Genomic DNA, 24,906 nt, shown 5'->3' on the forward strand with positions numbered 1-24,906 from the left:
TACCCCTGCTGCCGGCCTGGTCGCCCCTCATGGGCCCCCTACTGGCCTGGTTGCCCCACTCAGCCTGCTGTTCAGTCATTTGGTCGTCCCTCACTAACCCCCCTGCTGGCCTGGTCACCCCATGAAGCCTGCTGTTCAGTCGTTTGGTTGTCCCTCACTAACCCCCCCTGCCAGTCTGGTCGTAGGCAGCCATCTTGTGAGGGTGTGAGGGTTAATTTGCATATTACCTCTTTATTATATAGGATGGGCACAGAGTTTCAGTTTTGGAAAATGGGAAAAGTTCTAGAGCTGGATGGTGGTGATGGCTGCACAACAATGTAAATGTATTTAATGCCCCTACTGTACACTGAAAAATGGTCAAAATGGTAAATATATGTAATGTCTATCTTACCACAATTAAAAAGAATGCCAAAGCGTTTCCATGATTACATAACAGACATAAATTACCTGGTCTATATATTGTGTATGTTTGAAATGCCAAGTTGAGATCAGCATTCTTAAGGATGTTCAACAAGGTTTCAGGAGACTCTTTGAGCCACTGCTTACGGCTATTATTTCCACTGTACTTTATTACAGAACCACCTAGTTGTGAAAAGATAAAACTTAGGGTCAAATAAAAAATATTTTTAGCACATTATCTTCCAGATCATATTTCAAGTAAAATTAATTATATTTTATTTTCTACTAAAATCTATTTCAGTCACGAATGACACCAAATAACCTTTACAGAATGACATCTTTAAAAAATATCTATCCCATTAAACAACTATTAGAAAATGTTCCATAATAATAGTAATCTGACTACTAACCTCTATCATCCTCTGTGGTTAAACTGGAGGCAAGTATGGATGCATTTTCCAAAGCCGCAAGCGCTGTAGTGCATACATGTTTCTCCCACTGTCGCCTGAGAGGACTTGGTGAACCAGCTTTCCTATGATGGACTGATTTACCATCTGGTTTTAAATTGTAAAAAAGGACTGTTGAGCATATTCTTTTTATTTATTTACCTACTTATAGACATGTCTTTCTCTAACAATGAACAGAAATATTTATTTTCTCTTTCAAACTCAGATCTAACATGTTCTTCAAGTCTAGGTAGTAAAGGAAATGAAAAAAATCCAGATGAAAAAACAAAACAAATCATTAAGGTGAATTTAAAAAAATAATATATATATTTATATATTATACTCTGTACAAGAATGAAGCCCTGAGAGGACTTAGATACATACTGAATGCTATGCTTTTTATGGTGGAGAGCATAACAAATATTAGTTTTTCTAAAGGCTCTTATCCTATACTAGAGGCCCGATGCACAAAATTCATGCAGAGTAGGCCTTCCTTCCCCCAGCTGCCGGCACCAGCTTCCCTCTGGCACCTGGGACCCGGGCTTCCCTCCAACACCGGAACCTGGGCTTCCCTTGCAGCCCCCGCTTCATCCGGAAGGTTGTCTGGAAGGATGTTGGTCTAATTAGCATATTATGCTTTTATTATTAGAGATAATAAAAGGCTTATGTGCAAATCGACCAAACAGTGGAACAACTGTTCTCTATGATGCGCACTGACCACCAGGGGGCAGACACTCAACGCAGGAGCTGCCCCTGGTGGTCAGTGCGTTCCCACAGGGGGAGTGCCACTCAGCCAGAAGCCAGGCTCATGGCTGGCGAGCACAGTGGTGGTGGCAGGAGCCTCTCCCACCTCTGCGGCAGCACTAAGGATGTCCGACTCCTGGCTTAGGCTCACGCCCCATGGGAGCTCCCAGACTTTGAGAGGGCACAGGCCGGGCTGAGGGATCCCCCCTCCCCCTGAGTGCACGAATTTTGTGTACCGGGCCTCTAGTTAATAAGTACTATTCTCTCTTTTTTTATGGATAAATAAGACACTTTTGAAATAAATTACTCGATTAGCAAATAAAAATCTGCATGTGTCTACTTGTTTGACACCTATGACCTAGTAATGCAAAAACTGGTCCCCCTTCTACTAGTATATTTCCCAGTCCCTCACTTACACAATGATCAGAATGTGAATAACTTACCTTTCTCTTCTCTGTTTACTCTCCTCAGTGCACTTGCCACTGAATTTTTATTAGTGCTTTCTAAATCAGGGTGGCTATATTTTCTGCCTTGTTCTTCCCCTTGCTTTAAAGGAGATTAAAAATTCAGATTAGTTAAAAAAAATTCAGATTAAAGAATGCTCGAATTGCTATAAAAAGGTAAATAAACAACTATACAAAGTCAGCTATTTTAATTTTAAATAAACATTAATGAATTAAAGACATTAATAATTATAGAACCCTATACATCAGATTATATTAAAAATAATATACATCCATATATGTATATTAAGTCAGGCACTACTAGCTATTAATATCATTCATTACAAATATAAAGAGGATATATAAAATGACAGGTATTTGAGACCTTTTTTAAAGTCCTTTTTAAAAAATGTTTTTTATATTTTAGAGAGATAGAGAAACATCGACTGGTTGCCTGCACCCCAACCAGAGACAGACCCGCAAACTGGGCATATGCCCTGATCAGGAATCAAACCGGCAAACTTTTGGTGCACAGAATGAGCCATTCTGGCCAGGGTTTGAGAGGTCTTTGTAGAGGAAATAAGTAATAAAAAAATTTTAATATGGTTTGCTATATTGGGCTTTTCATGCTGGAAATATCAAAATGAGATATTTTTATGAAGTTGCTACATATGGCCAAAATGTTCCCATTTAATTCAGTATTTTTCCAAATTACCTAAGCTCTTGATTTCATGAAGCAACACACTAGCTAGTCTTTAAATCTGAATGTATTTTGAGAAGAAATACATATCCAGTGCCTTGACAGTCTCCAACACACAGGTTCTCAATGATTTGTTGAATGAGTCAATAAATTAAATAGTAGGCTGTAGCTGACACCTTATTTTATTTCTATACAATGGTTCCCAAACTTGTCTTCCCACACATCTAGGGGGTATGATTTCAAAGGTCCCTCCCATAGACAAAGATGTCAAAATCTTGGGAGGTGGTTGTGATGAGCAGTTTTTAAAAGCTGCCAGGGATTCCCATCTTCCATCTCTACTGAGAGTCACTGCCCAATAGATAGCAGCGTCTAACACCACTCCTGGCCCAGCAACACTCAGCTCTGCCTACACACCCACCACACCTTGTGGGCCTATCCAGGGCTCTCTTTCTCCCTCAATTTTTCTGTTACTTGACTTACTTTATGGCTCTTTCTCCCTTTTCATTTTGTGAAAACACTTCGACTTAACACCTACTCTAAGTGTATTAAAATCACAGTGGTGGCTGCCTGGGATGAGAGCCAGGATCATTTACAAAGGGCCACAAGAAAGCTTTTTTAGGGACATGGGATTTCTTTACCTTGACTGTGGTGGTTGTTATATGACTGTATAAAATTACCAACATTCATCAAACTACATGCAAAAAGTAAGTAAATTTTATTGCATGCAAATTATGCCTCAATAAAGCTGGAAAGAATAGATATTACCATGCAGAGGGGAAAAAAGTACAGAGGCAGGATTTATTCCATGGGTAGCAACATAATGGTGGGATGTTGTTATTATTTACAATCTAAGGTTCATTAAAAAAAATTTATAAGTTTACTTACTAGCACATTCCATAAATAGAATAATTTGTTATTAGTACATCTTTTCCTTTTTGAGTTAAAAAGATTAAAATGCTGAAGAAAGAAAAACATCATCAGCAGGACACAATTTACTGAGAGGGCTGTGACAATACTAGGAAGTGAATCGACTGCTGCTATGCAAGACTTTATTGCAGCTTTCGTGTAAAAGCTGCCTAGGGCTAAACAAGACAAACAGAACCTTGAATGCCAGGCTGAAAAATGATGCCTTGGTTCATGTAATAATAAGGAGGTACTGAAAGGTTTTTAATAGAAAAATGTTCATATCAAAATAGTGATCTAAATAAAAAAGAAAAATTCTGATACATGCTATAACATGGGTGAACCTAAAAAATATGGCCCAGCCGGTGTGGCTCAGTGGTTGAGCGTTGACCTATAAATCAGGAGGTAACAGTTCAATTCCTGGATAGGACACATGTCTGGGTTTCGGGCTCCATCCCCAGTAAGGGCATGCAAGAGGCAGCCAATCAATGATTCTCTTTCATCATTGATGTTTCTATCTCTCTCTCCCTTTCTCTCTCTGAAATCAATAAAAACATATATTTTTTAAAAGGTACCAACAGTTATTTAAAAATATACATATTATGCTAAGCAAAAGAAGCCAGACATAAAAGGACAAATCTTGTACAATTCCACTTACATGAAATATCTAGAACAGGCAAATTATGTCAGAGAGACAGAAAGTAGAACAGAGGTTCCCAGGGACTGGGGTGGGCATGGGGGTGAGGAAGGAATGGGGAGTTATTGTTTAATAGGTACAGAGTTTCTGTTTGGAATGATGAAAAAGTATTGAAAACAGATAGTGCTGCTGGTTACACAATTTTGTGAATGTAATTAATTAATGCAACTGAATTGTATTTGTAAAAGTGACCGAAACAGTAAACTTTATGTTATAAATATATTTTGCCACAATAAAAAAACAAACCAAAAGTCAGGCTAAAATAAGATTTTCATGACTTAAGCTAGACAAAGTTCTCTCACATCCATATTGGAACCACTTGTCATCAATAATTAAAAATGAAAAAACAAACAAAATAAATGGTAATTTAAAGTGGCTCAACTGGCAGTACAGGACAATAGCTACCAATTGCTTCACATGCCAAAAGATGACAAATTATTAAACTGGAGGGACCAGGTCAATCTTCCAAATATTCCACAGTATCTAATGATACCAGGTATCCAGGAAATGGTTGTTTTATAAATTTAATTTTAAAGCACTTACCACTGTGCTTGCTTCTTTTTCCAAAGTGATCTTGATTCTGCTGGAGTCTGCTTAAAGAGAAAAAAGAAAAAGAGAAAGCACATAAAGGCTCACATTACTAGCTCCTAATGTGATATGCATAAAGCCTGAGACAAATGAAGTTTTTAAAGTCAAACAACCAAAGCATTAGCCTGATTGGTGATTATCAAGCTTTAGCCATCTAGTAGTACATCTCACCTGGTTTTTGCTGTTTTATTCCTAAAGGTGACATCTGAAAGTTGACATCTATATTTAGTTAAGCCAACCCATTTAATCACAAAAAGGTAAGATACTCTGCATACTCAGAAGGTCATTATCACCTTCAGCCCAAGCTAGCTATAGTCTGTGCTTTTGCCCACAGCTGTGGTAGCAGGTGGAATAGGTGTCCTTCACCAGGGACCAGCAGCCGGAGAGAGCACTCTGGCAACTGATCCCTTTGGTAAGGATGGCGCCTTCCTGATTTTCCTCTGGCAGAGGCCAGCAGTCCATGTTCCTCACTCATTCAACATTTTAAAGACTTGATATTGAGCATCTACTGTATAATGACAGGCACTGAGGATACAACAGTGAGGAAATGAGACATGGTCCCTGCCCTCAAAGAGCTTTCACTGTTCTTAGTCTATCTACAGAATAGATGGGAGATGCCACTAGACATATGGCCCCGATATGGTGGTACCTCTCTGCTGGCTTAGTTCTCTCTTTTTAGGAACTGTAAAACTACATTTTACCAAACTATCTTGAAACTTTTCTTAGACTATTTTTGTCGTGGTTGTTGCCCATCATTTTATTTTATTTACTAGAGGCCCGGTGCATGAAAATTCATGCACTGGAGGGGGAGTCCCTCAGCTTGTCCTGCCCCCTCTCACAGTCCGGGAGCCCTCAGGGGCGGGAGGCGACCTGGCGATCAGGGGACGGCAACCCCCCCATCACACCTCTGCTGCTGCCACTGCTGGCAGCGCAAGCCTCAGCCCGCCCTGGTTACCTGAGCCTCGGGCGGCCCTGGGCGGCTGGGCAGCCGTCATCCAAGGCTTGCCTGCACCTCGGGCCTGCCCTGGGCAGCTGGGGTGCTGAGGGGACTGGGGGACTCCAGAGACAGACACGCGGAGTGGCCAGGGCCCACCTAGGGGCAGGCCCAGCCTTGCCACACACCTGCCATTCCAGTAGGGCTGAGGGGACTGGGTGCTGCCATATTGTGGTTGTGGGTGCCGCCATCTTAGAGGGCTGGGCAGTTAATTAGCATATTCCCTCCTTATTGGCTGTGGGCACTGCCATCTTTGCGACGCCATAAGGGTCAATTAGCATATTCCCTCTTTATTAGATAGGATTTTTTTAATTTACTAATTTTTTTTTTTGGTGAAATATATTTTCATTGATTTCAGAGAGGAAGGGAGAGGGAGAGAGAAATAGAAACATCAAAGATGAGAGAGAATCATTGACTGGCTGCCTCCTGCACACCCCACATTGGGGATCAAGCTCACAACCCAGGCATGTGCCCTGACCAGGAATTGAACCATGACCTCCTGGTTCATAGGTCTATGTTCAACCACTGAGTCATGCCAGCCAGGCAGCCCAGCATTTTAAAACTAATTTCCTACTACCCTGAGATGTGAATGAAAGCTACAAAATAGTACCTAAAGTAAAATTAACACTAAACTGCTGAAGCAAAAGTAACTGGCTACCTCTTAAGTAATGGAGAAAAGGCTGAATTATAAGGCTGAAGGTTTACATGACTAGAAGGGTTTATATCCTTACAAAAATAACATTTAAAATTTAACTTTAAGAAAACAGTATAGTTTCCAAAGTCTTTCTTTTGCAGTATCTAACACTAAGATAACAAGCACCAAACAGTGGAGGTTTTGCAGCATGTCCTGTTCTTACAGTGGATGATCTGATGCTTAACTCTTCTCTCTTATTCTGGTCAGATCTGTTATCTTTGTTGGATCTTTTCAGGAGGAAGATCTGAGTTACTAGTGACAAATTAAAAAAATGACTTTGAAAAAATTAAGAGATGACAACTTTCAAAGGGACAATAAATTATATTTAAAATCTGCTCAGGCCCTGGCCGGCTTGGCTCAGTGGATAAAGCGTCAGCCTGCGGACTGATGGGTCCCAGGTTCGATTCCGGCCAAGGGCACATGCCTGGGTTGTGGGCTCGATCCCCAGTAGGGGGTGTGCAGGAGGCAGCCGATCAATGATTCTCTCTCATCATTGATGTTTCTATCTCTCTCTCCTCCCTTCCTCTCTGAAATCAATAAAGAAATACATTTAAATAAATAAATAAATAAATAAAATAAAATCTGCTCAGGATTTACTATAGATGTATGAAATTTTTGTGCAGCTATTATGTAAACAGTTCCAACTTTTGTACAAGCTTGTTTTTTTGTTTTGTTTTTTAAATATATTGTTATTGATTTCAGAGAGGAAGGGGGAGGGAGAGAGAGACAGAAACATTAATGATGAGAGTCATCAATTGGCTGCCTCCTGTATGCCCCCTACTGGTGACTGACTGGGAATCAAACCTGGGAATCAAACTGTGACCTCCTGGTTCATTGGTAGATGCTCAACCACTTAGCCACACTGGCCAGGCTGTAAACCCTTGTTTTTAAAACTTTGTTTACAAGATGGTTCTTTGGGATATAATTTCTGATAAGATTAACATTATATTTTCATAGTTAAATTCCTAGGCTATCCATCCCACAGAAGCTTTCTACCTTACCCAAAACAAACCAGACTAAGTACGGTACCAATGATAAAACAGAAAACAATCTTTACATCACTAAAATCTCCAAACTAAGCTTTTGGATCCCTGGCAAACTAAATATATAAGATTCAGTACAGAATTATGTCTTAAGTAACAGAAAGAAAATTTTGATCTGAGGAGTATCTCTGAAAAACATCTCTAATAACTTGAAGATTTCATTTTTCTTTTTTTGTTACACTACATTTAGAAAGAACACTTGACAAAAAAAACAAGCTTTCCGAAATTCTTACCCTTTTTTCTTGGTGTACTATGCTTAGATTTTTTGGTTTCTTCTAATACCTGCTCTCCAAATTCTGTGATGATCTAAAAATTTAAAGCAGAGAATTTAAAAATATACAATACCCTTTTCTTTAGACACTGTCATATCATCTAATTATCAACATTCTTCCCCAAAATAATATTGAACGTTGAAAAGTAAAAATGTTTTTACTTTTACACAAACAGACACTTACATATGTCTAGAAAAAGATCTGGGCCCTGGCCACGTAGCTCAGTTGATTACAGTGTCATCCTGAGGTGCCAAGGTTTCAGCTTGGATCTCCAGTTAGGGCACAAGCAGGAAGCAACCAATGAATGCATAAGTAAGTAGCATAACAAATCGATTTTCTTCTCTCTTTCTCTCTCTCTTTCTCTCTCTCTCTCTCTCTCTCTCTCTCTCTCTCAAGATAAATAAATAAATATAAAGAAAGAAAAAGATCTGAAAGGATATACAAAACTATACCTGTGATTACCCTTGGGAACCAGCATTATGGAAGGGGAAGAGGAGGGAAAGGAAGTTTTAACTTTTAATTTTTTTTATGCACATCTACATTTGAGTTTTTACAAGCATGTATTCGTGTTTAAATATAACAAACATTTGAAAACTATGCACAGTCAACTCAACACATTGCATACCTGTGGGGTTAAGCACTTCTGGATAAGCCGAGCTAAAATGCCTCTAGAGAGAAGCGTGGTAGCTGAGGGTCGATGGGAAGGATTCCTTTTAAACATCTGCTTGATTAGATGCTGAAGCTCGTAGGAATAATGAGATGGCAGTGGGCTCACAGACCCCTGACATACTTTGAGGATAAGACTTTTCCAACTATTTGCCTGAAACTAAAAATAAAATTGAACTGTAAAAGCAGATGCAAGGAAGGAGAATGCAAATAAGAAAACACCAGCTGAAGTGAATTCAAATGAATTATTTTAATTTTATAAATGTTATCTGCTGCCTGGTCATTTTTCTTCCTGAAGGTGTTCTTATGATACTATCCAAAATCTTATGGCGGTTCAGGAGAAAGTAATACACTTAAATGGTAAATAACAAAGAACTTCCCCATCTAGAGAAAGTCTTACCATCAATACCAGCCATGGGTACTTGATTACTTATAATCAATGTTTTTGCAGATATACATTTTAAATATATTTTTCAAAATCAAAGCAATACAAAGATATGACTTTTTTAAAAAGTCAAACGACACTAAGGGCTTATATAAGTATTGTATTTGTTTGCTTTACTCCTCCCCAGAAATCCCCAGGCCTGCTTCCTGGCAAAATGTACTTTAGATGACTTTTCCAGTTTTAAACATCTACTGCAAAATCTCTTTCACCTTTCATGTCATCAAAGTAGCTTTTAAAATTTGACAATATGCCCGGGCTGGATGGCTCAGTTGGTTGGAGCATCGTCCCATACACCAAAAGCTTATGGGTTCCATCCCCGGGGCCGGGCACATTTGGGAAGCAACTGATCAATGTTCCTCTCTCATATTGATGGTTTTTTTCTCTCTCTCTCTTCCTGTCTCCCTAAAATCAATGAAAACTTATCCTCGGGTGAGGATTTAAAAAAATGACAATAGAGTAGGCTATAAAATGCCATAGTAGAAAAACATCTTTAAAGTTTTCATTGTATAATAAATATATTATACAATGAAAACATTAGATTCAGCCTTGATGATACTCATGCAGAACATGTTGCATTCTGCCTTGGATGTGCATTACCCTATTAATAAAATATACAAGTGCAGATATAATAAAGGAAAAATCAACATGTAATAAAGGAAAAATTCAGGTAATAAAAAATAAGATTGACTCTGCTTTCCCTCAGGCTTCTTAACTATTTCACTATGTTTGTCTGCATTTTGTGAAGGCTTGAGAACTACTTTTGCCTAAAAGCAGATGAGAGAACAAACTGTATGCCAAATATTCAGGGCACTATAGTCCTTAATAATTATTCTTGCTAGGGAAAACTGAGAACATATATATAAAAGTTTACAAAAAAGACAAAATCAGGGAAATAAAGAATATAATCATAAATAATATAATGGCATTTTAAAAGTAATTTTATTTGTATATAATAGTGGTTCTTCACTTGAGCCACACACTAGAATCACCGTTTAAAAAATACTAATATCCCTGAACCCCTATGTTCACTGCAGTGTTATTTAGAACTAGTGGCCCAGTGCATGAAATTCGTGCATTGGGGGGTGGGGGGAGATGTCCCGCAGCCCGGCCTGCTCCCTGTCCAATCTGGGACCCCTTGGGGGATGTCCGACTGCCGGTTTAGGCCCGATCCCCCTAAACCGGCAGTTGGACATCCCTCTCACAATTCGGGACTGCTGGCTCCTAACCGCTCCCCTGCCTGCCTGCCTGCCTGATCGCCCCTAACCATTCTGCCTGCCGGCCTGCTCGCTCCCAACTGTGCCCCCCTGCCGGCCTGCTTGCCCCCAACTGCCACCCCCCGCCAACCTGATCACCCCCAATTGCCCTCCCCTCCTGGCCTGATCACCCCTAACCGCCTCTGCCTCAGCCCCACAACCATGGCTTTGTCTGGAAGGACGTCTGGAAGGTCTCCCGGTCTAATTAGCATATTACCCTTTTATTAGTATAGATAGCCAAGATTTGGAAGCAGCCCAAGTGCCCACCAGTAGATGAGTGGATAATAAAGCTGTGGTACATTTACACAATGGAATACTACTCGACCATAAAAAAGAAAATCTCACCCTTTGTGACAGCATGGATGGAGCTGGAGAGTATTATGCTAAGTGAAATAATCCAGTCAGAGAAAGACAAGTACCATATGATTTCACTCATATGTGGAATCTAATGAACAAAATAAACTAACAAACAAAATAGAAACAGACTCATTGATACAGAGAACAGACTGACAGCTGTCAGAGGGGAGGGGAGAGGGGGGATGGGTGAAAAAGGTGAAGGGATTAAGCCAAAAACAAACAAAAACCTCATAGACAACAGTATATTGATTACAAGAGGGAAAGGGGGTAGGGGGAGGTAGGAGAAGGTAAAGGGGGGAATAAATGGTGGTGGAAGGAGACTTGACTTGGGGCAGTGAAAATACAATATACAGATGATGTATTATAGAACTGTACCCCTGAAACCTACATAATTTTATTAACTAACTAGAGGCCTGGTGTACGAATTTGTGCACCAGTAGGGTCCCTCGGCCTGGCCTGTGGGATCGAGTTGAAACCAGCTCTCCGACATCCCCTAAGGGGTCCCAGATTGCGAGAGGGTGCAGGCCAGGCTGAGGGATCCCACCGATGTACGATTGCGGCAGGGGAGGGACACAGGAGGTTGGCCAGCTGAGGAGGGACTGCGGGAGGGCTCCAGGGCGTGTCTGGCCCATCTTGCTCAGTCCTGATTGGCTGGACCACAGTAGCAAGCTAACCTACCAGTTGGAGCATCTGCCCCCTGGTGGTCAGTGCACATCAGAGCGACTAGTTGACCGGTTGGCTGTCTGCCCCCTGATGGTCAGTGCATGTCATAGCGAGCAGTTGAGTGGCCTTAGCATATCATTAGCATATTATGCTTTCATTGGTTGAATTGACGACCAGACGACCAGATACTTAGCATAGTAGGCTTTTATTAATAGAACTACAGGCCTGGTGCATGAAATTCATGCACGGGAGGAGGGATGTCCCTCAGCCCGGCCTGCACTCTCTCTAATGCGGGACCCCTTGGGGATGTCTAACTGCCGGGATTGGACCTAGACTGGCAGTCGGACATCCCTCTTGCAATCCGGGACCACTGGCTCCTAACCGCTCACCTGCCTGCCAGCCTGATCCCCATAACTGCTCTCCTCTGCCAGCCTGATCCCCCTAACTACTCTCCCCTGCCGGCCTAATCACCCTAACCGCTCTCCCCTGCCAGCCTGATCACCCCTTACTGCCTCTGCCTTGGCCCTGCCACCATCGTTTTGTCCAGAAGGACGTCCAGTCTAATTAGCATATTACCCTTGTATTAGTATAGATAGAGGCCTGGTGCACGGGGTGGGGCCAGCTGGTCTGCCCTGAAGGGGATCCTGGATCAGGGTAGGGGTCCCCTTGGGGGGTGGGGCCAGCCTGGGCGAAGGACCTGGGGCAGTTTGCAGGCCGGCCATGCCCCCATTGGAGTGGGGGTCCCCAATGGGGGCAGTGCCAGCCTGGGAGAGGGGCTGGGGCAGTTTGCAGGACAGCCACGCCCCCATTGGGGTGGGGGGGTCCCTGCTGGGTGGTGTGGCCGGCCTGGGCGAGGGGCTGATGGCCGTTTGCAGGCTGGCCATGCCCCCATTGGGGTGAGGGTCTCCACTGGGGGCGGGGTGGGCCTGGACAAGGGGCTGATGGCCGTTTGCTGGCTGACCACACCCCCATCGGGGTGGGGGTCTCTGCTGGGGGCAGGCCGGCCTGGGTGAGGGGCTGAGGGCTGTTTGTAGGCTGGCCACACCCCCATCGGGGTGGGGGTCCCCGCTGGGGGCAGGCCGGCTTGGGCAAAGGGCTGAGGGCTGTTTGCAGGCCATCCACACCCCCATCGGGGTGGGGGGTCCCCACTGGGAGGCAAGAAGCTTGGGCGAGGGGCCTGAGGCAGTTTGCAGGCTGGCTAGCCCCCTGATGGGGTAGGCCGGGGGGCAAGGCAGCCTGGGTGAGGGCCTGGAGGCAGTTTGCAGGCCAGCAAGCCCCCGGCTTTGTCTGGAAGGACATCAAGAAGGTCTCCTGGTCTAATTAACATATTACTTTTTTATTAGTATAGATGTCACCCCAATAAATTCAATTTAAAATAAAATAAAATAAAATAAAAATACTAATGTCCAGGATACCCTCAGAGACTTTAATTCAATTAGTCTGGTATGGCCTAGGCATCAGTATTTTTTAAAGTTTCCCAAGTTGTTCTAATTATGCAGCTGGCATTATATTTAAGGAAGACAACCTCTCATTAACAGTGCATGCCTTCGGTTTGAGTTACTTTCATCTAGTGGTGATGAAGGATTTTTCTCAAATATTCACTCATAAGTCTACATGCTCTCAAGCACATCTCTGAAAATGCTTGCTAGAGCTAAGTTTTAATCTGTGCCCAAAGAACAGAATTTATTTCCTTACAAAGCTAAGACCTAATAGGGATAGGTTCTGTGTAATAAACAACTACTGAGCAAGCAGGGCAAGTTATTTAACATCTTTTTTGTTAAATTATTTCTTAAAATATCTTGAAAAATGTCTATATATATAAAAGCCTAATATGCTAAGTGTCCATCTGACGGTTCGACCAGTAGCTATGATGTGCACTGACCATCAGGGGGCAGATGCTGAACACAGGAGCTGCCCCCTGGTGGTCAGTGCGCTACCACAGCAGGAGCACTGCTTAGCTGACTGACGAGTGCCAAATGCCGGGTTCACAGTTGGCAAGCGCAGCTGTGGCAGCGTGAGCCTCTCCTGCAGACACTCCCTCTGCGTGCTCCTTCCCCATCTGGACCGGGACCAGGATCAGGACTGGCATCAAGACTGACTGGGCATGAGCCGGTGGCCGCTTCTCGGTCATGGGCGCGCCGGTATTGCCTTAGGACGAGCATGTGGAGACCGCAGCAGAGCAGCAGCAAGCCTACCAAGTGGTGGTAGCAGGCGCAGTGGGGCCAGAATGAGCAGGAGCAGTGCGGTGCCCGGCCCGGGCTTGGGCTCCTCCCCGGCTGCCTGCCACTTCGCGTACTACTACATCCCTCAGGGGATGTCAGACTGCTGGTTTCAGCCCGATCCCCACAGGCCAGGCCAAGGGACCCCACTGGTGCACGAATCTGTGCCCCAGGCCTCCAGACTATAATAATAAAAGTATAATATGCTAATTAGACAGGATGTCCTTCTGGACATTGTTCCGAACGACCTTCCAGATGAAGCCAGGACTGTGAGGGCTGAGGCAGCCACTGCGGCAGGCGGGGGGCTAAGGCAGAGGAGGCAGCCACCACAGCGGCGGGGGCCAAGGCAGCCGCTGCGGCAGCGGGGGCTGAGCCCTTTGCACGAATTTTGTGCATCAGGCCTCTAGTATAATATAATATTCTATTTTCTCATAAAAATTCATTTAGAGAAGAAATTCACATAAATGAAATCTAAGGGCAAAAAGATAAGTATAAAAATGGCACTGCCACTCTGGAAAACAGTTTGGCGATTCCTTAAAAAGCTAAACTTACAATTTCCATATGACCCAGCAAGTCCACTCCTAGGTGTATACCCAACACAATTGGAAATATGGATTCTAATACATACTTGTACACCCATGTTCATAGCAGCAGTACTCACAACAGCCAAAAGGTGGAAAGAACCCAAATGTCCGTCAATAGAGGATGGAAAAATAAAATATGGTGTAAACATACAATGGAATATTATCCTATATAATAAAAGCCTAGTATGCAAATCGACCGAACAGTGGAACAACTGGTCGCTATGATGCGCACTGACCACCAGGGTGCAGACGCTCAATGCAGGAGTTGCCCCCTGGTGGTCAGTGCGCTCCCACAGGGGGAGCGCTGCTCAGCCAGAAGCTAGGCTCACGGCTGGTGAGGGCAGTGGCGATGGTGGGAGCCTCTTCCACCTCCGCTGCACGGGGGTGACAAGGAGCACGGGGTTCCTGACTGTGAGAGCCCCATACTGCGAGAGGGATGTCCGCCTGCCGGCTTAGGCCCGATCCCTCAGTACACAAATCTCGTGCACTGAGCCTCTAGTCCAGTCATAAAAAGGAATGAAATCCTGACACATGCTAGATGAACCTTGAAAACTTCATGCTATATGTAATGTAGTAAGCCAGACGTAAAAGAAAAAATTTTTGTATAATTCTACTTATATGTAATATTTGGAATATGCAAATTCATAGAGACAGGAAGTAGATTAGAGGTTACCAAGGCTTAGGTGAGAGGCAATGGGAAACTATTGTCTAATGGGTACAGAGTTTCTGTTTGGGGTGATAGAAAAGTTTTGCAAATAGATAGTAGTGATGGTTGCACAACATTGTGAAGTAATTAATGCCACTGAATTGTACAATTAAAAATAGTTAAAATGGTAAATTTTAGGTTATATATATTTTGCTCAAATAAAAATTAAGAATAGCAAAAAAGGGAGGGTGGGAGGGAGGACAAGAGGGAGGGGAGGGAGAGAGAAAGAAGGGAGAGAGGGAAAGAAGGAGGGAGGGAGGGGAGCTAGATATAGAACTACAAAAAACTAAATAATGGAAACTTCTATTAGTATATGCTACAAAAGTGACTCAAGGCAAAGATGATAGCAATGGAAACATGAAAGCTTTCATAACGAATTCATCCTAGGGAAACAAACTGCCCACTGGACTTTGGCATATAACTTATGACTTGGCCAGATATGACAAGAGGCCACCTTTCCATTTTGCCCACCATACTTACCGGGTGCTTCAGGGTACAGAGTTCATACAGAACACATCCCAAGGACCAGATGTCACTAGAAACATAAAGAAGCAATGTGGGTTATGAGTTATCATATAAAAATATAGGTACTTCCCAATATTAAAAATGAAAAAATACCTTTAATAAGAACAGATATTGCAAATAATTCCTAGCTATTAAAATGAAATATATGGTAATGTTTATGTAATACTTAGGTAGTTGCTCACAATAATCTCTCTGCTCCCCAACCTCTAGGTTCTCCAAATCAGGGTGGTTCAGGTATCATTCAGCAGTATTTGGTGAAAGAGAGAAACTTTGTGGACTCCCATCATCATAGTTGAAAGGAGGACTTTAGAAGTCATCCCGTACAGCTTACAACCAGACCATCTATGCACAACACCAGGCCTTGGATCTCACCTCCTGATGGCCAGCAATCTGCCTCTGGCACAGTTTGTGGCCCTGTTGAATGGCTTTAGGGCCGTGGTCGGCAAACCGCAGCTCGCGAGCCACATGCGGCTCTTTGGCCCCTTGACTGTGGCTCTTCCACAAAATACCAAGTGGGGGTGCGCACGTACAGTGCGATTGAAATGTCCTGACCCATGCGCAGAAGTCGGTATTTTGTGGAAGAGCCACACTCAAGGGGCCAAAGAGCCACATGTGGCTTGCGAGCCACGGTTTGCCGAGCCGCGGTTTGCCGACCACTGCTCTAGGGGATCATTCACATCTTCTGGGGACTCTCCCCCAATCCCTTGTTAGCTCTACATTCCAAAACAAAGAGAGCAGGACTAGTTAATCCTCCCACAGAAGAGCTCTTCAAACAGAAAAGAGTTCTATAATTTGCCCTATACATTCACTCTTCTTCAGCATTCTCACCTCCTAGTTGTCATCCTCCAGACTTTTTATAGATGATACTCTTTTTATTTTAACTAATGGTTTTAGCAACTATTTCCCCCAAGTAGTAATTTTGTAGAGTTTGAAATCTACAGAGAAGTTATAAAGGCCCACATCCTCCTCCCTCCTTTCCTGTCCTGAACATCTGCCAGGTTTGCGTGCTGTCTCCCTCCTCCATCTATATCTCAAGCTCTTGAAAAAAAGTTGCTGATGTCACTCTACCCCCAAACACATGAGCATGTATCTCCTCAGAGCAAGGACACTCTCCCTCACGGCCAAGAAAGTTAACCTGAGTTCAATAATATACTCAAAACCGAAAATTTCCCAATTGTCCTGGTAAGTCCCTTTAGAGCTGTTTTGTCGCCAGTTCAGTCAATTTTACTCTTAAGAACTATTTAGTATGGATGATCATACCCTTTTCAGAAAGCAACTTGAAGGAAGGTAACAAGAGCCTTTAGGTGTTTCTACTTCTAGGAATCCATGCTGAGAATGTGACACAGAACAGTTTATACACAAAAGGCACATTAATCACAGCACTGTTCATGACATTGAAAATTGGTAAAAACACCCTGGCTCAGTTGGTTGGGCGTCATGCATGCACTGAAAGGTTGGTGGTTCAGCCCTGGTTGCAGGCTCAATCCCCAGTAGGGGGCATGCAGGAGGCACTGATTGATGTGCTCTCACATCGATATTTCTCTCTTCTCCCTTCCTCTCTCTTTAAAAATCAATAAACTATTCTTTTAAAAAAAGAAAATTGGAAACAATAGAGGAATGTAAAGTAAATTTTGAAAGAGCCATGTATATAACTATTAAAAATATTTATAAAGAGTTTAAATATGGGATGAAATAAATATGATATAAAGTGAAAAAAGCAAGATACCAAATTGTATACAGTGAACATAAACTAGGTTTGGGGGTGGGAAGGGAAATGGATGAAAAAAAATTCCAAAATGGTTTTAACAGCTGTGAAAAAGTGGGTAATTGCCATTTCCTTTCTTGTACATCTCCATATTTCTAATACTCTCCCCCTACTCACTCATTCAATGGGCACATATTACTTATATTCAGAAAAAGTTTTAGGTTTTAAATAATGTCTTCATTCTATCTTCTTGTAATCAATTAACCTATCAGTCAAGTGCTCATGACCTAGTCCTGTAAATGTTAACTCAATGACATAATCCAGTGGTCCCTAAATTTTGCTGCACATTGGAATCATTTGGTGATCCTGGAAAAATTACTGAGGCCTGCTTCCCACCCCAGACATTCTCATTTAACTGGTATGATTGCAACTTGCACTTTGCAATTTTTAAAAGCGGGAACAGCAAAGTTTAAGAACCAGTGATATAAGTCACACTGTCCCTAGAAATGACTAGCCTTTCTTTCAGTATTTACATTCAGCTCCTCTCAACTCTGATTATAGCAGTTAAAAAAATATGATTTTATCTAGAAGCCTAGGAATTCAGATTTGTTTCAGGTATATTTAAAAAAAAAACACACTTCATTTGTAGGCTACAATGCCTGTCACCAAACAGTCACCCTCGCACCAAATAAGTACATCACCTACCTTTTATTGTTATAAGGCATGTTTTCCCAAATTTCCGGGGGCACATAATAAGGTGTTCCCACATAAGTACAAGCAAATGCCATGGGACTAAAAACATAGAAAGGCAAAGAGTAAGTACAGAGCATTCCTGAATAATGGATGCTTTGATTGCTCTCACTATTATAGAATAGATATACATACTTGGAGAGAAGATGGGCGGATCCAAAATCTCCCAGTTTTACTTGTCCATTTTGGGTGAGGAAGATGTTCTGCATTAAAAAAGAAGAGCTCAGATTATGTCTTCCATCATTCAAACATAAGGCAGAGGTCTCCAGAGAAGCTGTCTTTCAAAGCCTACTCACCATGGAGATTAAGGGCAGAAATGCTGACAGCTGAGTACCCAAGGGGAACACAAAGACCAGATAGCCTCTTGACTGCTACCTCCCCTCCCCCAGGACTTGAGAATTCAGGATGACTGCTTAGAAATCTAACAGCCATGCTCCAGGCTGTCTCAGCAGACCTGATTGACCCGACTGGGAACCTGTGTCAGCATAACTCCAAGTGGCACAACCAGATCTCAGTCATCTTCCATCTTTAGAAAGCAGTCACCAAGAGAGCTTGAAACTTATTAACATACTAGAGGCCTGGTGCACGAATTTGATCAGGGTCCCTGGGCCTGGCCAGCAATCAGGGACGATCTGGACCATGGGAGGTTGGTAGCCCCCATCAGGGCCATTGGGCCTGCCGGATTGGAGGGGAGGGGCCATGGGAAGTTGGCTGGCCGGGGGCAGGGGCCACAGGAGGTTGTCGGCTGGCGGGAGGGGCAATGGGAGGGTGGCGATGGGAGTGCAATGACCACCAGGGGGCAGCTCCTGTGTTGAGCATCTGCCCCCTGGTGCTCAGTGCACGTCATAGCGACCAGTCGACTGGTTATTCGGTCACTTAGGCTTCTATATATATACTAGAGGCCCGGTGCACAAAAATTTGTGCACTCGGGTGGGTCCCTCAGCCCAGCCTGCACCCTCTCCAATCTGGGATCCCTCTCACAATCCAGGACTGCTGGCTCCCAACCGCTCGCTGGCCTTCCTGCCTGATTGCCCCTAACGGCTTCTGCCTGCCAGCCTGATCCCCCCCTAACCACTCCCCTATCAGCCTGATCGATGCCTAACTGCTCCCCTGCTGGCCCGCTTGCCCCTAACTACTCTCCTGCCGGCCTGGTCACCCCTAACTGCCCTCCCCTGCCGGCCTGGGCACCCCTAACTGCCCTCCCCTGCCGGCCTGGGCACCCCTAACTGCCCTCCCCTGCCGGCCTGGGCACCCCTAACTGCCCTCCCCTGCCGGCCTGGGCACCCCTAACTGCCCTCCCCTGCCGGCCTGGGCACCCCTAACTGCCCTCCCCTGCCGGCCTGGGCACCCCTAACTGCCCTCCCCTGCCGGCCTGGGCACCCCTAACTGCCCTCCCCTGCCGGCCTGGGCACCCCTAACTGCCCTCCCCTGCCGGCCTGGGCACCCCTAACTGCCCTCCCCTGCCGGCCTGGGCACCCCTAACTGCCCTCCCCTGCCGGCCTGGGCACCCCTAACTGCCCTCCCCTGCCGGCCTGGGCACCCCTAACTGCCCTCCCCTGCCGGCCTGGGCACCCCTAACTGCCCTCCCCTGCCGGCCTGGGCACCCCTAACTGCCCTCCCCTGCCGGCCTGGGCACCCCTAACTGCCCTCCCCTGCCGGCCTGGGCACCCCTAACTGCCCTCCCCTGCCGGCCTGGGCACCCCTAACTGCCCTCCCCTGCCGGCCTGGGCACCCCTAACTGCCCTCCCCTGCCGGCCTGGGCACCCCTAACTGCCCTCCCCTGCCGGCCTGGGCACCCCTAACTGCCCTCCCCTGCCGGCCTGGGCACCCCTAACTGCCCTCCCCTGCCGGCCTGGGCACCCCTAACTGCCCTCCCCTGCCGGCCTGGGCACCCCTAACTGCCCTCCCCTGCCGGCCTGGGCACCCCTAACTGCCCTCCCCTGCCGGCCTGGGCACCCCTAACTGCCCTCCCCTGCCGGCCTGGGCACCCCTAACTGCCCTCCCCTGCCGGCCCAATTGCCCCCAACTGCCCTCACCTGCAGGCCTGGTTCCCCCCAACTGCCCTCCCCTATTGGTCATCTTGTGGCAGGCATCTTGTGTGTTGGAGTGATGGTCAATTTGCATATTACTCTTTTATTATATAGGATACTACTAAAGAGATTTAGTAACTTTTTCTCAGGTAGTACCTTATTTGGCTAGTATGAATACTAGGTTGACAAAGATTTCTAAACTAAATAAAAATGTCCCAAAAGGAAATAGAATAACACAGAAAAAAGATTAAATGAAATACTTTTGGGTTTTGTTTTGTTTTGTTTGTCTCAAAAATGTATTCCACTTACCTTGGATTTGATATCTCTATGTAACACATGTTTCTTGTGAATGTGATTTACTCCAAGGCACATTTGTGTAAACCAATTAAGTATCTGTAAGACAAAAGCACACAGATCTGCAAGAATGCAAAAACTGGTTCATGTTAACCCAAAATTCCAAAGAATGGTCTCTAGGCCTTAGTTTTACATAATGTAAACATAGAACTCCTAAAAATCACATAGTTTGACTAAAATTCAGTGTTTTCTGCAGAAAGTCAGAAAAGCTGTGAGTCCATGTTTCATCATTTTATGTGTTATACAAATAGCAATTTATTTTAATAAAACTCCCACTGTATTTTTCTGGTATTACAACCAAATAAAAGTATTTTTTTAAATATATTTTTTATTGATTTCAGAGAGGAAGAAAGAGGGAGAGGGAGAAAGAAATAGAAACATCAATGATGAGAGAGAATCATTGATTGGCTGCCTCCTGCACACCCTACACAGGGGATTGAGCCAGCAACCCGGGTATATGCCCTGACTGGGAATCAAACCATGATCTCCTGGTTCAACCACTGAGCCATGTCGGCCAGGCTAAAAGTATTTCTTAAATACACATACACCACTTATAAATGAATATGGTACAATTTTATAGTGTAATCATTACATCAGATTTTCATTCCTTTTTCAGAATGTTTATATTAATATTAAAGAATTTAATTATATTATCAGCAATCCTTTGAGGTCAGTATTCTGCTTATAAACCCCCAGTCAATAGCAGCCAGAATTTCCAGGTGCCTACAATTAAATGTCAAACTAATTTTTTTTTTCTTTTTGCTATGGAGATTCATCCATTTGAAGCCAAGGTTGACTTCCTTTTATCGAACCATTATTTTTAACAAAACAACTTCTAAATAAAAATACTTTTACCAACAGTTTTATAACATGTTATACCCTTAAACAAATTAAATCCCACTAAAGTTGTTTATTTTGTTTCCTTAGTCAATTCATTCAAATAATATTAATATGCAATTTTCCATTAAAAAGACAGTAGTACTAGACTTAAGGAAATATGCTAAACTTTGGAAGGAAAAAGACTGAGAATAGGTACTCCCAAGAAACAGAAATGTGGACTTCACTTTTTTCATGACCTAGAAATACAAAATAAATCCATCCACCTTTAAAATTTAAATACAACAAAAATCAAAAATTTTAATATCTACAAAATATGACAAGTAATACAATTTTGAAAATGTTCTAAACATGGAAGTTTTATTCCTTGATATTTTATAAGCTTTTATCTATTTTACTTCCTAAAAGCATCTCAGGCAGCCACATCCTGACAACAGTAAGCACAGATACAGAAATGAAGCCTTTCTAACTAGTGTGTCAAATAATCACAGATATCAATGCTTTCATTTTAACTCACACAGATTTTATGAGAAAAGTTGCTTCTAAATCTTGAGGCAAACTATGTAAGTCAGTCTCTTACCATATCTTCAGGAAACAACTTTCCTTTTTGATGTTTAATCTTTTGCATTAGGTCCCCTCCATCGCAATATTCCATCACAATATAGAGATGTCCTTCAGCTAAAGCAAATATAAGACTCTTTATGAAAGTGTGGTAGCCGTAAATCAAATTCAAACATGCACATATCTGGGGGGAATTCATATTTACCTTCAAATGACTTTTTAAAGGCAACAATATTGGGGTGTTTCATTTTGGCTAACAGAACAGCCTCCTTCCTAGAATTCTGTGTATCAGAGAAAGACTAGAAGAATATTTTAAATAAGTATAAATGTAATACTTCATTTGACAGTAGACAGCTTCACAATAATACGGAGTTCATATGACATTTTTTCCCCCCTTGGGGTTGGGTGTGGGGGGCAGTGAAGGATTAAAGAAGACAGACAAGAGGATAAAGCTGGGGCTAGGTGGGACACTGCTCTTGGATGGAGAGACAGTGCCCTGACATTTCAATGCCAAACACAGTTTTACAGGACTGTACTTTCACCCACGTGAAGTTTATAAAACTCTAAGAGACAACATGATTTTTCAACTATGGCTATATTTTGCATGCTTAAGCTGATATATCCTTACAAGTATGGAATGTAAACTAGCTTTAACATCAGCCTAAGTATAACCTGATTTTGAGAGCCAGTGCCATCAACAATAATAGTATATCCTTAAAGCAAAATCAGAGATTTTGTGTCTTAATAGTCTGCATTACTTTGTCCACTGGCCCAGATAAAAAAGAATACTCTGGTATATTACTACAGCACAGATGGACAAAGACCACATGCAAAGAAAGTTTCCAAGGCTGTTTATCCCCTGACTTACTCTATGAGGATGACTTACCTTACAATTAAGAAACAAGGATCCTCACACCAGCAACATTGGCACCAACTGGTAATTTGTTAAAAATGAAAATTCACAGACCCAACCAGACCTCCTCAAGCAGAAACTAGGAGGACGGGGAGGAGGGTGAAGCCCAGCAATTGATGTTTTAACAAACCCTCCGGGTGATTCTGATGCCTATTCAAGTTTGAGAATCACGAAACAAGGTCAAGAATGCAGTGAGGAGGCAATAGCACTTTGGGATTTTATTTTTAAAAAATTTCTTTTTCAAAAATTGATCAAAACAGTATTAAGCAGGCTCCATGGCATGGATTCTTTCATGTGCAACTATGATGCATAGTGATAAATAGTGATACCAGTAGATATCACATTCATCATCATACAGGGAAATAAAACCTATAAACTGAACAGGTTCCCTGTTACCAAAGGTTAGCATTTTAGGTCTTTGCTTGTCATTGTATTTTTATGTTCCTTTTTCATCAATATTGCACCTGGGTAGTTTTTGACAAAGACTCCCTACACCCTTAGGTATACAAAATTAGAAATTATTACAAATTATTCTCATTGAGATAAACAGCAATTGTCACTTTTGACTATTTTTCTCCCTTTTGTTAATTACAATATCCTAAGAACCACATAAAGTATATCAAGACCTTGTAAAGCTAGTGAGTAAAGAAACCCATAACATCTGATGCACTGAGCAGCAACTCCATGTTAAATCTCCAGAACTTGTTCTCTAATACAAATTGCTTGTACACTTTCAACATGAGCTAATTTTTTTAGCAGTGACCTTGGGAAGCCTTATTTCCTTCATGGCAAACATCCGATTACTGCTTTCCTGCTGAACCAAAAGGGCTCTGCCGAAGGAGCCCTCCCCGATCACTCTCAGGACTGTGTAGCCATCCATGCTGGGCACCCCTACGCAGCCCGGCTCCATTCTCGCAGTCTCCACAGGTTCTCCCAAACTATATTCAAAAACAGAAACAGTTGAGAATTACATTTATTATCAAAAGGCAGAATTAATTCAAAATAGCTCTAATCACATGACAGGACAATAGCAACTTATTCCTTTATTCTTTCAACAGTTTGATACCGAGCACCTGCGCCAGCTTTTATAATCCTGTGCAAATCTCTCGTCATTCCTGCCCTCACAGACACCCAATGCAGATGGGACCACAGATTTCAACAAATGTAGGGTAGTGAGTCTTACAGATAGAGCTACTCTGGCATCCAGCAGAAATATCCAAGTGAAAAGTTAGAAAAATGATATTTAAGCTGAAGCCTGAAGGATGAATGTAAGCTGGCTAGGCAAAGAGGGGGGAAAGAGTGATGGAGGGAATCACATATTTAGGAGCAAGAGATTGTGTTCAGTTCAAAGAATTGAAAGAGGACTGTAACAGGCTGGTAAAGCAGATAGGGCCTGTCTGAAGGCCATTGTAAGCCAAGCTCAGGTTGCTGGATTTCATCCTTGGGGTAATTAATAGGTTGTCTCCGAAGGGTTTTAACCAAGACAGCAATATGATCATATCTGCATATTAATACAATCGCTCGCTCTGGCTGCAGAGAGAATAGACTACACAGGGGAGGGGCAGGAGGGCCAGAGTGGAGACTCCAATAGAAAAGGTAGGGAAATGATGATGGAATGGAATAGGATGGTGGCAACGGATATAAAGAAAATGGGAAGGAAATGTGTAGAAAGAATTGACAAGATTTCTGGTGACAGATTTATGGACAAGCAGGGAGAAGGGGACAAGGTAGACTCCCAGTTTCCTGGTGTAAACTGAATAAATGATGGTATCATTCCCCGAAAAAGAGGAAAGTCAGAATGGTTGTGTGCATGGCTTTTGTTTGATTTTTCTGGCCGAGGGAATGTGACAGGGATGTGGAAAGGCATGTTGATTTGGAGGTGCCTGGCACTAACAAGAGATATTAAACAGTCTTTGAACTCAGTTCCCCCTTCTGTACTTCCAAGATAAAGCAGCTAAGTTGTATTGCTTAAGATGTAAGAGAGAATAAATAGAAAATTCCTAATACTTTGGTACAAAAGGAGGCCCCAAATAAAGGGCCGCTATTATTATCATCATTGAAACCTTAGAAAGGTGATCTTTTTTTTTTTTATTACAGAAAAAACACTGGATGAGTTAACTTACTTTTCAGAAAGCTTACTTGTAGTGGTATATTTATTTTTAAATCACACCACAAGGAATTATGAGGCACAGAGGGCAAGGCAGGTAAAGCAAAAATCACTAAGCAAAAACTAACAGTGATGTGGAAATGCCAGAACGGGATCACCGGGGAGACACAGGTGAGTTGAGAAGGTGCGCGCGGGGTGACCGCACCATGGAGACCAGGCATTCAGTTCACCCGCGACCCAATCCGGTCTCCCGGGCACCACGCTCCCGGGCACCACGCTCCCGGGCACCACGCTCCCGGGCACCACGC

General features: G+C 43.2%; 1 protein-coding gene across 1 annotated transcript in view; it reads right to left on the minus strand.

The window, feature by feature from the left end:
* The window catches only part of NEK3 (NIMA-related kinase 3), a 36,681-nt gene extending 11,916 nt beyond the window's left edge, over positions 1 to 24,765 (minus strand). Inside the window, exons 1-14 of the mRNA XM_005876941.2 lie at positions 24,727 to 24,765; positions 23,255 to 23,429; positions 21,784 to 21,877; positions 21,598 to 21,695; positions 20,136 to 20,219; positions 17,932 to 17,999; positions 17,752 to 17,838; positions 15,297 to 15,351; positions 8,549 to 8,749; positions 7,885 to 7,957; positions 4,876 to 4,925; positions 2,033 to 2,135; positions 810 to 953; positions 448 to 582 (exon numbers count right to left, since the gene is read on the minus strand). Of these exons, the coding sequence (XP_005877003.2) occupies positions 448 to 582; positions 810 to 953; positions 2,033 to 2,135; positions 4,876 to 4,925; positions 7,885 to 7,957; positions 8,549 to 8,749; positions 15,297 to 15,351; positions 17,752 to 17,838; positions 17,932 to 17,999; positions 20,136 to 20,219; positions 21,598 to 21,695; positions 21,784 to 21,877; positions 23,255 to 23,401 (1,339 nt within the window). The 5' untranslated portion in view covers positions 23,402 to 23,429; positions 24,727 to 24,765. The remainder of the gene's footprint in view (positions 1 to 447; positions 583 to 809; positions 954 to 2,032; positions 2,136 to 4,875; positions 4,926 to 7,884; positions 7,958 to 8,548; positions 8,750 to 15,296; positions 15,352 to 17,751; positions 17,839 to 17,931; positions 18,000 to 20,135; positions 20,220 to 21,597; positions 21,696 to 21,783; positions 21,878 to 23,254; positions 23,430 to 24,726) is intronic.
* Positions 24,766 to 24,906: the final 141 nt, after the last annotated feature.

Source organism: Myotis brandtii, unplaced genomic scaffold, assembly GCF_000412655.1.
Source record: "Myotis brandtii unplaced genomic scaffold, ASM41265v1 scaffold500, whole genome shotgun sequence".
Classification (NCBI taxonomy): domain Eukaryota; kingdom Metazoa; phylum Chordata; class Mammalia; order Chiroptera; family Vespertilionidae; genus Myotis; species Myotis brandtii.